General features: G+C 45.0%; 1 protein-coding gene and 1 pseudogene across 1 annotated transcript; one reads left to right on the top strand and one right to left on the bottom strand.

Annotated features, from left to right (window-relative positions):
* Positions 1 to 5245: 5245 nt before the first annotated feature.
* LOC127315140 (protein YIP4b-like) lies at positions 5246 to 5746 on the bottom strand (annotated as a pseudogene).
* Positions 5747 to 6352: 606 nt separating this feature from the next.
* LOC127316397 (MEIOTIC F-BOX protein MOF-like) lies at positions 6353 to 10230 on the top strand. The gene is made up of 4 exons (XM_051346789.2): positions 6353 to 7226; positions 7893 to 8051; positions 8623 to 8845; positions 10116 to 10230. Exons 1-4 carry the CDS (start codon positions 6405 to 6407, stop codon positions 10208 to 10210), a joined length of 1299 nt encoding a protein of 432 aa, XP_051202749.2. The 5' UTR covers positions 6353 to 6404; the 3' UTR covers positions 10211 to 10230.
* Positions 10231 to 14937: the final 4707 nt, after the last annotated feature.

Consider the following 14937-nt stretch of genomic DNA (forward strand, 5'->3'; position numbering starts at 1 on the left):
AATATTGCGTTCTGACGGTGCTTTTTCCAGCAGAATCCTGGCTCCGGTGCTTGATCCTCCAATAATGATGAAACATGCAAAATAGATGAAATAACATAAGTATTGTGTCCCAATATGAAATATATCAATGAATAACAGCAAATTATGATATAAAATAGTGATGCAAATTGGACGTATCAACTCCCCAAGAAGCACGTTGAAGGTTGATGGCGGCGGGATGTAGTACGGCGCAACACCAGGGATTCCGGCGCCAACGTGGAACCTGCACAACACAACCAAAGTACTTTGCCCCAACGAAACAGTGAGGTTGTCAATCTCACCGGCTTGCTGTAACAAAGGATTAACCGTATTGTGTGGAAGATGATTGTTTGCAGAAAACAGTAGAACAAGTATTGCAGTAGATTGTATTTCAGTAAAGAGAATTGGACCGGGGTCCACAGTTCACTAGAGGTGTCTCTCCCATAAGACAAACAGCATGTTGGGTGAACAAATTACAGTTGGGCAATTGACAAATAAAGAGAGCATGACCATGCACATACATATCATGATGAGTATAGTGAGATTTAATTGGGCATTACGACAAAGTACATAGACCGCCATCCAACTGCATCTATGCCTAAAAAGTCCACCTTCAGGTTATCATCCGAACCCCCTCCAGTATTAAGTTGCAAAGCAACAGACAATTGCATTAAGTATGGTGCGTAATGTTATCAACAACTACATCCTTAGACATAGCATCAATGTTTTATCCCTAGTGGCAACAGCACAACACAACCTTAGAACTTTCTGTCACTGTCCCAGGTGTCAATGCAGGCATGAAACCACTATCGAGCATAAGTACTCCCTCTTGGAGTTACAAGCATCTACTTGGCCAGAGCATCTACTAGTAACGGAAAGCATGCAAGATCATAAACAACACGTAGATATAACTTTGATAATCAACATAACAAGTATTCTCTATTCATCGGATCCCAACAAACGCAACATATAGAATTACAGATAGATGATCTTGATCATGTTAGGCAGCTCACAAGATCCGACAATGATAGCACAATGGGGAGAAGACAACCATCTAGCTACTGCTATGGACCCATAGTCCAGGGGTAGACTACTCACACATCACACCGGAGGCGACCATGGCGGCGTAGAGTCCTCCGGGAGATGATTCCCCTCTCCGGCAGGGTGCCGGAGGCGATCTCCGGATCCCCCGAGATGGGATCGGCGTTGGCGGCGTCTCCGGAAGGTTTTCCGTATCGTGGCTCTCTGCACCGGGGGTTTCGTCACGGAGGCTTTAAGTAGGCGGAAGGGCAAGTCAGGAGGGGGCACAGGGGCCCCACACCACAGGCCGGCGCGGCCAAGGGGGGGGGCCGCGCCGCCCTAGGGTTTGGGCACCCTGTGGCCCCACTTCGTTTCGTCTTCGGACTTCTGGAAGCTTCATGGAAAAATAGGCCCCTGGGCTTTGATTTCGTCCAATTCCGAGAATATTTCCTTACTAGGATTTCTGAAACCAAAAATAGCAGAAAACAGCAACTGGCACTTCGGCATCTTGTTAATAGGTTAGTTCCAGAAAATGCACGAATATGACATAAAGTGTGCATAAAACATGTAGATAACATCAATAATGTGGCATGGAACATAAGAAATTATCGATACGTCGGAGACGTATCATCACCTCTGAACATGTGAATTTTTGATTATGCACTAACCCTCTAATGAGTTTGTTTTGAGTTTGATGTGGAGGAAGTTTTTAAGGGTCAAGAGAGGAGGATCATACAATATGATCAAGAAGAGTGAAAAGTCTAAGCTTGGGGATGCCCCCGTGGTTCATCCATGCATATTTCAATAAGACTCAAGCATCTAAGCTTGGGGATGCCCAAGGCATCCCCTTCATCGACAACTTATCAGGTCACCTCTAGTGAAACTATATTTTTATTCCGTCACATCTTATGTGCTTTACTTGGAGCGTCTGTGTACTTTTATTTTCGTTTTGTTATTTTCATTCTCTGAATAAATTCATGCTTGTGTGGGAGAGAGACAAGCTCCGCTCGTTCATATGAACACTGGTGTTCTTAGCTTTACTTTTAATATTCATGGCGAAGGTTGAAACTGCTTCGTTCATTGTTATTTGGTTGGAAACAGAAAATGCTTCATGTGGTAATTGGTATAATGTCTTGAATAATTTGATACTTGGCAATTGTTGTGCTCAAATAGATCATGTTTAAGCTCTTGCATCATGTACTTTGCACCTATTAATGAAGAACTACATAGAGCTTGTTAAAATTTGGTTTGCATGATTGGTCTCTCTAGAGTCTAGATATTTTCCGTGAGGTGTTTGAGCAACAAGGAAGACAATGTAGAGTCGTATAATGCTTGCAATATGTTCTTATGTAAGTTTTGCTGTACCGGTTCATACTTGTGTTTGCTTCAAACAACCTTGCTAGCCAAAGCCTTGTATTGAGAGGGATTACTTCTTGTGCATCCAAAATCCTTGAGCCAAAAACTATGCCATTTGTGTCCACCATACCCACCTACTACATGGTATTTTTTCTGTCATTCCAAAGTAAATTGCTTGAGTGCTACCTTTAAAATTTCATTCCTTTGTCTTTGCAATATATAGCTCATGGGAAAATAGCTTAAAAACTATTGTGGTATTGAATATGTACTTATGTATCTTATTTCTTATAAGTTGCTTGTTGAGCGGTAACCATGTTCCCCGGGGGACGCCATCAACTATTTCACCTTTGTTGAATATCATATGAGTTGCTATGCATGTTCGTCTTGTCTGAAGTAAGGGTGATTTATCATGATCAAATGGTTTGAGTATGCATATTGTTAGAGAAGAACATTGGGACGCTAACTAAAGCCATGATCCATGGTGGAAGTTTCAGTTTGGACAACAATCCTCAATCTCTTATGAGAATATTATCTGTTGTTGAATGCTTATGCATTAAAGAGGAGTCCATTATTTGTTTTCTATGTTGTCCCGGTATGGATGTCTAAGTTGAGAATACTCAAAAGCGAGAAATCCAATGCGGACTTTCTCCTTAGACCTGTGTACAAAGCGGCATAGAGGTACCCCTTTGTGACACTTGGTTGAAACATATGTTATGCAATGATAATCCATGTAAATCCAAGCTAATTAGGACAAGGTGCGAGCACTATTGGTGAGGCTTGCAACTTATAGGATGTCTTATGCATAACACATATGCTTTATTACTACCGTTGACAAAATTGTTTCTATGTTTTCAAAATAAAAGCTCTAGCACAAAAATAGTCATCCATGCTTCCCTCTGCGAAGGGCCATTCTTCTACTTTATGTTGAGTTAGTTTACCTACTTCTTTCTATCTTAGAAGCAAACACTTGTGTCAACTGTGCATTGATTCCTACATACTTGCTTATTTGCATTCATCATATTACTTTGTGTTGACATACATGAGATATAAATGTTGAAGTTGAAAGCAACTGCTGAAACTTATATCTTCCTTTGTGTTGTTTCAAAACTTTCTACTAAGAATTTATTGCTTTATGAGTTAACTCTTATGCAAGTCTTATTGATGCTTGTCTTGAAAGTACTATTCATAAAAAGTCTTTGCTATATGATTCAGTTGTTTAAATCATTGTCTTTACCATTGCTTTGAATCACTTCATTCATCTCATATGCTTTACAATAGTATTGATCAAGATCATGTTGGTAGCATGTCACTTCAGAAATTATCCTTGTTATCGTTTACCTACTCGAGGGCGAGTAGGAACTAAGCTTGGGGATGCTTGATACGTCTCAAACGTATCTATACTTTCTTATGTTCCATGCTACTTTTATGATGATACTCACATGTTTTATACACACTTTATGTCATTATTATGCATTTTCCGGAACTAACCTATTAACAAGATGCCGAAGTGCCAGTTCCTGTTTTCTGCTGTTTTTGGTTCCAGAAAGGCTGTTCGGGCAATATTCTCAGAATTCGACGAAACAAAGACCAAACATCATATTTCACCGAGACGGACCAGGACACCGAAGAGGAGCCGGAGAGGAGGCCCAGGGCCCCCCAGACCATAGGGCTGCGCGGGTGGCTCCCTGGTCGCGCCGGCCTATGGGGAGGGAGCCCAGTGGCCCTTCGGACTCCGTCTCTTCGGCTATAAAGTCCCTCGAGACCTAAAAACTCGATACCAATTGACGAAACTCCAGAAAGACTCTAGGGGCGTCGCCGCCATCGCGAAACTCCAATTCGGGGGACAGAAGTCTCTGTTCCGGCACGCCGCCGGGACAGGGAATTGCCCCCGGAGTCATCTCCATCGATACCACCGCCATCTTCATCGCCGTTGCTGTCTCCCATGATGAGGAGGGAGTAGTTCTCCCCCAAGGCTGAGGGCTCTACCGGTAGCTATGTGGTTCATCTCTCTCCCATGTGATCTTTATGTGATCATGAGCATTGTATCACTATTAATCTATGTGCTACTCTAGTGATGTTATTAAAGTACTCTATTCCTCCTCCATGATGTAATGTTGACATTGTGTGCATCATGTAGTACTTGGCATAGGTTATGATTGTAATCTCTTGTAGATTATGAAGTTAACTATTATTATGATAGTATTGATGCGATCTATTCCCCCTTTCATAGCTATTGTTGACAGTGTGTATGCTATGTTAGTACTCGGTCTAAATTGCAATGGTCTATTATGCACTCTAGAGGTTATTTAAATATGAACTCTGGATGTTGTGGAGCTTGTTTACTCCGGCTTGAGGTGTGCTTTTATATCCCTACACAATGATTGGTGTTTGTTATCCAACAAGAGAGTGTGAGAAAGTAGCACAAGTGAAGAGAAGTTATTTATTTATGTGATCATTGTTGAGAGTGTCCACTAGTGAAAGTATGATCCCTAGGCCTTGTTTCTAAGCATTGAAACACCGTTTCCAACAAGTTCTGTTACATGTTTGCTTGCTGCCATCTTTATTTCAGATTGCAATTACCACTCATATTCATCCATATCACTTGCATTTTACTATCTCTTCGCCGAACTAGTGCACCTATACATCTGACAAGTGTATTAGGTGTGTTGGGGACACAAGAGACTTCTTGTATTGTGATTGCAGGGTTGCTTGAGAGGGATATCTTTGACCTCTACCTCCCTGAGTTCGATAAACCTTGGGTGATTCACTTAAGGGAAACTTGTTGCTGTTCTACAAACCTCTGCTCTTGGAGGCCCAACACTGTCTACAGGAATAGAAGCGTGCGTAGACATCAAGGGATAGCAGGTACCTTCATCACATAGGCGGACCAGAACTAGGTGACGCCGAGGAAGAGGATGAAGAAGAAAGGGCCCCGCATGTCCCGGCCTGAGCGCCTTGCCTAGGTCCTCGTGGTAGGGGTTGGGGAAGACGACGAGCTTGAGGTTGCTGATGATGCGGGCGAGGTCGAGCTTGGCGGTATCCCAGACGGGCTCGGTGAGCGCGATGGGCGGGCCCCCGACGCCGTCAGACGAGATGGACACGGAGATCGACGCGGGCGGGGCGGTTGGTGGCGCCTAGAGCACGAAGATGGGGACAAAGGAGGTCGGGAGTGGCGGCATGGAGGAGGATGAGGCCGGGAGAGGGAAGGATGAGATGGGGATGTAGGCGCGCGTAGGAGATGATGGCTGCGCAGAGGACGGTGGCGGATGGCGTGTAGCCTCTCGATCTCGTCGATGTCTGACTGCGCCGATGACACGTTGAGCGGGATCGTGTCCCTGTAGTTGTGCGACATGGAGGCGCCGGTGGCGTCGGCGGCAGGGGGAGACGGTGGGGTGGGTAGGAGGAGAGATCTCGCACCCTCGCGGTCGCCGGAGTGAGATAGGGGATCGGATTCGATATGGTGCGAGAGGTGGGGGACTACACTGCATAATGTAAATATCGCGAGGGCATTTCTGAAAAACGTACCACAATCGGATTCGGAACCACTTCTCCGGAAACCAATTGCGGCACTTCTAGCAGATGCGGTGTAGTGCCCCAGAATAGCCGCACTTTTCGCAAGACAAGATGCCGCGGATTATCCCAAGATTAGCGGCACTTTATGAGGATGCCGTGGATTATCCCAAGATTAGCGGCACTTTCCGCATATTGCCGTGAATTAGCCTAAAAATAGCGGCACTTTTGTAGATTGCTGATAATTAGCCCAACATTAGCGGCACTAACCCAAAATATGCCGGTGAAACAAACTTCAGCGGCAGTTTTGAAAAACGCCTGCACCGAAGTGCCGCTAATCTTGGCATGTGGTGTAGTGAATGCCATTTTTAGAGCCTTAAGAAACGCCAGAGAACATTTCCAAAAAAAAAAAACGCCAGAGAATCCTAGTAGCAATATAAGTTAACCAGCCTCTCAAATAAGATCTGAATCCATCCCTGCCTCAGCCGGCAGACCAAGACATGAGAGGCGGCGATCGCTTTGAAGTGCTGCCGGACGATCTCGTCCAGCACGTGCTCTCCTTCCTGCCGTCTCGCGATGCGGTGGAGACGGCCGTGCTCGCCCGCCGCTGGCGCTACCTGTGGAGGTCCACCCCCGCCGTCCGCGTCAACGGCTCAGGCGACGGCTTTCGCCTCTTCGTCAACAGCTTGCTGCTCCACCGTGATGGCGCCTCCCCGCTACGCTCGTTTGAGATCGACGCCGACCTGCTCATAGGCGAGGAAAGCGACGACGACGACGAGTACAGCTATTTCGACCCTCACGTCGACCTCTGGATCAGGCACGCTCTGTCGACTTGCCGCGCGCGCTCGCTCACCGTGCGCATCCCCTTACCTGCCGACCAAGATAGGTGGTCGCCTAAACCTTTCGCCTCCCCGCACCTGACGACGATGCGCCTCCAGGGGGTCGATCTCGACCACGGCAGCCTCGATTTCTCCTGCTGCACGAAGCTTCTCCACCTCAGCCTCACTGCCTGCAGCCTCGATGGCGACGCCATCGTGTCGCCCTCGCTGGAGCGCCTCCATATCATGGACTGCGCCTCAGAATCGCCGATCAGGATTTCCACCCCGAGCCTCCGTCATCTGCAGCTATCCGGTGACCACGACGGGATCTGTACTGCACCGTCGTCTCTCGACACCATGCCTTGCTTAACCAATGCAAGCATCCAGCTTACTGGCTTCATCGAGGGCGGCGATGGTGATGCCAATGCCGGCCGCTCTTTGATTCTCCGTGGATTATCGGAAGCCACCAGCCTGGAGCTCATAGCTACGAGGAGCGATGGAAGGGTTTGTCAAATCCAATCTTTGTTTTTATTTTTACCTTCGCATACATCACTAGTTAGAGCAAAACTGCACCATGCACGCACCCGGCCGGCCGGTAGATTTAATTCCTCTTCTGTCACTTTGTCCAATTTTACAAATGTTTGCAGCTTCCACACTAGGGGCCAGGCACGCCCAATACCAACTACTGCATATATGTCCTACATTGTTGTTAGATATAATTTGCCATCAATAGGAAACCTTGATTTGCTAAATTTAAGATTATGAATTTAGTCGAATCAGTATAGACAAACTAGAGCTATTTATTTTTACCAGCTAATTAAGTTGCCACTTGTTATTTTGAAACGTGTTGGTCAACAACTATTTTGTCACTTTGCATCAAGTCCTTGCACTTGATTTCTAATAATTTATCTGCATATTTTTTTGTCTTTTTCTCTCGCACATTCTAAGTACTCCCTGTTCTTAAGACAATTGGTTCAGATCTCTACCAAATGTAAAGAAAACTTGGGAAGATATCTAAGACCATCTAGACCTTTTATCTACATGCCAAATAGCTAATAACTAGGCTAACAATAAATCTGTATTGAGCTTGAACTGTGTACTTAATTGTTATACTCAGTTAGTTAGTTTTTAAAAAAGGTTGTTGTTATGAATAGTTCATACTCCATGCAGACTATCTTCCTAAGGGATTTGGCATGGTGCCCTACATTCCCAAAGTTAAAGACCTTGATACTTAATGAGTGGTGTGTGTATGATGATGTAACTGCCATTGAGTGCCTTCTACGCCACACGCCAAGATTGGAGAGCCTCATTCTGCAACTTAATTTTAAGGTACTGTAAGTTCATGTTTTCTCATTTGTTTTATTGTGATTACCTTGCATTCCCTCCGTTCCATGATTCTTGTCGTTATATGACGAGAAAAATGGAACGGAGGGAGTAAGTTTCTCAAGACATATATTAATTCCCATATATGTAGACAAAGACATAATATAAGATAAATCCCTAGATTATTTTATGTCTACATGATTATATGTCATACTCCCTCCTTCCTAAATTAAGATGCCTATAGTTTTTTATCAAAGGCAAAAAAAACTAAGCAACTTTATACAGAAAAGTATTAATATGTAAAATTTTAAAAGCACATAATAAGAAAATATATTTTATGAGGGTTCCAAAAATATTGCCTTGGGATTATAAATGTTGACACTTTCTGTATTCAGTTGGTCAAACTTTGATAATTTTGACTTTATCAAAATATTATAGGCATCCTATTTTGTGGTGAGTACTTCATAAACACAGGTGGCACCATTAAAAACATAACACAGGTGGCCATATCCAATTTTCAACTTCTCTAGGACACATAAGATTTTAAGTTTTAACCCTTGTTTTCTTTTTCATGTAGAACCACCCTAAACTCCAGGTGGAAGGAGAAGGAAGTGATAATACATCAGAACAGTCTATTCTTAACTTTGAGCACCTTAAGACAGTGGAGATCACGAACCGTACACCTTATTATTATGAACGGGTGGTATATTTTGACACAAGGATTGATGAAGTTTTTAAGCTGTTCAGTGACTTGGGCATACCTAGCAGTAAGATCAGTATCAACTACGAGAAACCTGAAGGTCAGCCATCTACATATCTCAGTTTCTTTCTGCAGTTATCTATGTGAATTAAAATTCCATATAAAAACAAGCACATTGGACAAATTGGTGCATGCACCGGGCTGCCCTAGACACAAAGTGTTTGAAGGATAAATCAGTTTATTATGCATATATCCGTTGTTCTTCTATGAAAAAATGAATTAGTATTACTACTATTTAGTGCTGGCGCCGTATCTTATGCATCCAGCCAACTCGTGTATCCGTGCATCCGAAGCGTTTCTGGACGACCGATCTAAATCATAGCGTGGGAGCTGTTTAGGCTGTAATCTTCCGAAACCACACCCGCTGCCTATGTTAGTTACGCTGCAAATTTGCACCAGCACCCCTAGCGAACCCCACGTTCCTTCCGGCGATCTCAACTGCAGTTGTAGATTTTCGATCACTATGGCGGCGACCCGGAGCTAGAGACGGTGATCTCGCCATTGCCCTACACTTCGACGGGATAGGATCCTGGTCGACAAAGTTGGATTCAGCCGGATCGCCTGTGGCATCCGTGGTGACATTCATAGTATACGCCCGTATTGCTGTGTTTTCTTGTGATGAACAGCACCGAGCGATCTCCTAGTGCTGCTTAGGTGCCTCACGTAGGGATTATCAAAAGTTAACTAGCTTGATACGAACACACAACACCAAACACTCATCATGCAGACTCGTTGTGGATAGCAAAAGAATGAATTATGTGTAAGTTAACCAGCTGATGTTTAAGAATCTTCAGAAAACTTTAGTTTCGTCAGTACATTCTGTTACCTGTTTAGTCTGCCAGTTTCAACAATTACTCCCTCCGTTCCTTTTTAATTGACTCAGATTTAGTACAAAGTTGTACTAAATCTGAGTCAATTGAAAAAGAACGGAGGGAGTAGTATTTTCTTCAGTTAAACTGTCTACTCTACTTGGTCCTAGGTTGTTAGAATAGATCAAAGCCCTGATCAGATCGTGAAATGGCATGGTACTCAAACGGTCATGCTAGCGATGTAGGGTGGCAGGCGTTGAGTGTTGGGATGGCAGCAGTCACATACTCACATCTTAGCTGTCGCCTGAGTTTTTGTTTTCAGTTAGCCTTGTAATCGTTGAATAAATAGAAATTAAGAAGCAAAGTAGTTTGTTTACACAGCAGAAAACCCTCTTGTGTCAGTGTTCATTGTCTCCATTGTGTGCATGGGTTAACCAACAGTACACATGAGTGCTTCTCGTTTCAAAGACTTATTATGTACATGTTTGTGGCTTTGTGCAGCAACGCAATCTACCAATAGTTTGCCAATGCAGTTGAATGATGGAGGATTTAGCACACCCATAAAGAAAACAAGTGCTCCTCTCTTTGTGAGTTAATTTCTTCCAACTGATCATGGTTGTATTCAGTTTGCTAAGTTATACATAATTGTTCTTACTAATTCATTGTTTATGTTGAAGTGTTCAAGTTTTACACCTGAATGTGAAGAGAATTGAATGTGCAAGACATGCATACAGGTGGTCCATCATGATTCATGAAAGATGCATCTCTTGCAAGAACAGCCATGGCTTACTAGTAGCACTATTTTATTTGATGTTCATCAAGACTTCATGTAATGGTTTCGAAATTTTTATTTGTCCGAGTGTTAAACAAGACTTCATGTAATCCATCAGAAATTTTTATTTCATCCAAGTGTTTGTCTTAGTTGTAATGGAGCAAATTTGAGCTTGCTTCTCTGTTAGTTGAGTTACTAATGAATTTTGCGTCAGCAGCATTGCTGCAATCTCTGTACTGCTGCCAAACGGTTTGCAAAAGTGATATCCTAGATGATGGAACCTATCTATCTTTAAGTTAATCTCCATTATTAATAGATTCTCTATCATATCCCTTCATAAATAAATTGTCCATTCGGCAACACTTATTTGATACTCATAACTGAATCTGCTGCATATGTCTGACATATGGCACACAAATACGCTACTGTGTAGGCACATACTATGGCCTGACTCTAGTAAGTTCATGCCAGGCTATATTGCAAATACACAAAAGTCTGTTATTTCCATTCATAACAACTTACAATCCTTTTTTTTAAAAATCAAGGATGACATTCACACTGTAAACCATCCACAGAAAATCAAGGATGACATGCACACACACCTAACAAAGAGAAAATGGAATCGACTAGCTACTGAGAAGGTTACTCTACAAGTACTAGATACATACAGTACACAAGAACGAGGATAATTTCAGCCATAGCAGCATACATCACACATGCTCTATGTAATTGGTACATTATCTAGAGACATTGAGCCCCTTTTCCTGATTGTTGACACCGTTGAAGCCAGAGAAGTTGTAAGCCATCCAGAGAGAAGTAAAACAATACACCAATCTATTGTAAACCATCCTACAATCAATTGCCTCAGCTTCCTCACTGCCAGGAAAATATTCCAGAAGTCAACTAGCATACACCATCTCCAGACCAACATCACAATCATCTGCGTGCCCTGGTTTTTACCTCTCACAGCTAGAATTTTTGTTTCAAGCAAGATTCACGATTTGGTTAGCTGATGGAATTTTGGCTGTCAGCTTATTTTTAGTGTGTGCTGGGATCAGTTGGACTTCACCTTTTCAGACCACCGTGCTGCCGCTTGCGCTCGCAAGCTTTAGAAGTAGAACCATTATGCACGCAGTTACGAAACGTCGAAACTCCAGCCTCTATTCATCTTGGAGCCAGCAACACGAGCTATATAGCAAGTAGCATCAGAAGCTGCAGTTGAATAGGTACACGTATTGAAGCAACTTGGGGCATAATTTGAGGTTGTTACCATCATCACCCACGGAGGGACGCCAGGCGTGAAGCCGAGCTCGGCACATATTGCTTCATGGTGCCTGCCCTCCAGCAACTAAATCTCGCCTTGCTGCCCTCCATGTCAGTGGCGCCCATCAACTTATGTGGCTGCAGCTCGCCGTCACAGGTGGTGATGTTGAGGCTCTCCGACTACCTAAGCCAGCGGAGGGAGCGTGTAAAAGGAGGCACCATCTTGGAAGTCGCGCGTGGAAGTGAAAGAATGTATAGTCGGAGACTTTGTGTGTGCACCACACTGCAATGCTTGATCATTATACAACCTAGTACATGCTACTTATAGAGCAGTAAAGAGAGAGAGAGGGAGAGAACGCACGCACACGGGATACAGTTGAGATCCTAGCTACAAGGGTGCATGCACAACGTGCGTTGCATGGATCACGGTGGAGTCCAGCTGAATAGGACTTCATGTTTATCTTCAGTCTAACACCCCCGCAGTGTCAGCGGCAAAATCTCTGACGGTGAGACTGGAGCAAAAATCAACGAAGGCAGCAGTGGAGAGGCCTTTGGTGAATATATCTGCATACTGCAGTGCTGTAGAAACGTGGAGCACACGAACATCGCCAAGCTGAACCTTGTCGCGGACGAAGTGAATGTCGATCTCGATGTGCTTCGTGCGGTGATGCTGAACCGGGTTTGCAGATAAATAGACAGCCGACACATTGTCGCAGTACACCACAGTGGACCTGTCAAGAGGGCGGCGTAGTTCCTGCAAAAGATTACGGATCCAACAACTTTCGGCAACCACATGAGCAACTGCACGATACTCAGCTTCAGCACTCGACCTAGACACGGTAAGTTGGCGTTTGGATGACCAAGAGATGAGATTATCACCAAGGAATACACAGAAACCTGAGGTAGATCGCCTGGTGTCAGGACATCCCGCCTAATCGGCGTCGGAATAGTCAACTAAGTAAGAACTAGACAAAGGAGATATGGTTGTGTCATGATCTAGAGTTCCTTTGATGTAACGAATGATGCGCTTGACAAGATTGAGATGAGAGGATCACGGAGCGTGCATAAAGAGACATGCTTGTTGGACGGCGTAAGAGATCTTGGTACAAGTAAACGTGAGGTACTGAAGAGCTCCGGTGAGACTGCGATAGTGAGTAGGGTTATCAAGAAGATCACCGTCATTGATAGAGAGCTTGGATCCAAAGTCGATAGGTGTTTTGGCGGGGTTGCAGTCGTGCATCCCGGCGCGCTGAATGATGTCAAGGGCGTACTGTCGCTGGGAAAGATGAAGACCGTCGTCAGAACGAGTGACAGAAGTACCTAAAAAATGGTGTAAGGATCCTAGATCGGTCATGGAGAACTCCGTGTGAAGAGTGGAAATAATGTGCTGAAGGATATCAGTGGACGAGGCAGTGAGAACTATGTCGTCGACGTATAGAAGGAGATAGGCGATGTGAGTAGTAGAGTGGTAGATCAATAGGGAGGAGTCCGAACGAGAAGAGGTGAGCCCGATGGAGGTGATAAACGTGTTGAAACGAGTGAACCAAGCCCGCTGTGCCTGTTTTAATCCGTACAAGGATTTGCGCAAGAGACAGACATGATCGGGGTGAGAGGGATCCTCAAAACCCTTGGGCTGCTGGCAATAGACAGTCTCGGATAAGTGACCGTGCAGGAAGGCGTTCTTGACATCTAATTGATGGATAGGCCAATGGGAAGAGATGGCGAGGGAGAGGACGATGCGGATAGTGCTGGGTTTGACTACGGGAGAGAAGGTCTCGTCATAGTCGATGACGTGTTCTTGCGAGAAGCCGCGAACAACCCATCTGGCTTTGTAGCGGGCGAGAGATCCGTCGGAGTGATGCTTATGGCGATAAACCCACTTGCCGGAGACAACATTGGCACCAGGTGGTTTTGGGACGAGCTGCCAAGTAGAGTTGTCAATGAGGGCAGTGTATTTGTCACGCATGGTGGCGGACCAGTGGGGATCAGCAAGGGCAGAGTGATAGTTTGTTGGAAGAGGAGAGATAGAGGCGATGACATATAGGTTAAATAGGCGCCGTGGCTTGATGATACCGTCCTGGGCACGAGTGCGCATCGTATGGAGGGATGGCTTAACAGGGCGTGGGGCTGGTGTAGGTGTAGTGGGAGAAGGGGACGGAGTGGAGCCGGGCGTGTGTGAAGAAGAAGTGGAGATGTCGGCAGAAGATGCAGCTGAGGGAGGGCTGTGGCCTGCCGTGGCTAGAGGAGACCCTGCCGTGGCAGCAGGGCGTCCTGCCATGGCTGCAGGGCAGTCTACCGTGGGCAAATTTTCTGCCGCGACAGAGACAGGGCGTGGGATCGGTGTAGAGTGAAAGAGAAGGGGATCCGTGGGGAGGGTGGAAGGAACGAGATCGAAGGGGAAGTCGTCGGGAGTGGGATGGTGAGTGGCAGCGAAGGGAAAAGAGTTCTCATCGAAAGTGACATGACGAGAGGTGTAGACGCGGCCGGTGGTGCGGTCTAGACAACGGTAACCCTTGTGTTCTGGGGCATAGCCTATAAAGACACATGGAAGCGAGCGGGGCTGGAGTTTGTGGGTGATGGTGGCGCTGGTGTTAGGATAGTAAAGGCACCCGTATACGCGCAAGTAATCATAGGATGGAGGTGAGGAGAATAGGACTTCATGCAGTGTGGTTAGGCGAAGGGGTTTAGTGGGTCTTAGGTTCAGAAGGTGAGTGGCGTTGTAGAGAGCATCTGCCCAATATTCTGGTGGCATATGAGCTTGGATGAGGATGGTGCGAAGAACATGATTGGTGGTACAGATCGCGTGTTCGGCCTTTCCGTTTTGGGCGGAGGTGTATGGGCATGAAAAACGTAGGATGGTGTCATAGGGCGCAAAGTAGGAATGATTAGCGGTGTTATCGAATTCTTTGTCGTTGTCGCATTGTATGGTGGCAATAGTGGAGTTAAAGTGAGTGTGAATAAAAGAATGAAAACGAGTGAGAATAGAATGCACATCAGATTTTAAGCGCAAGGGAAAGCTCCACATAAAATGACTAAAATCATCAACGATGATGAGATAATATTTGTAACCGGATACACTAAGCATGGGTGCGGTCCATAGATCGCAGTAGATTATTTGAAAAGCAGCGGAAGTTTTGCTAGTGGAAGTGAAAGGACGAGATGTCGCCTAGAGGGGGGTGAATAGGCGTTTAAAAACTCTTGCGGATTTAGCTTGTAAGAATGCGTAATTAAACTAACGTTTTGTTTACAAGCACAATTCCTAAATATGCTAGGCTCAACTAAGTGCAA

The sequence above is a fragment of the Lolium perenne genome, chromosome 7, assembly GCF_019359855.2.
Source record: "Lolium perenne isolate Kyuss_39 chromosome 7, Kyuss_2.0, whole genome shotgun sequence".
In the NCBI taxonomy this organism is placed as follows: domain Eukaryota; kingdom Viridiplantae; phylum Streptophyta; class Magnoliopsida; order Poales; family Poaceae; genus Lolium; species Lolium perenne.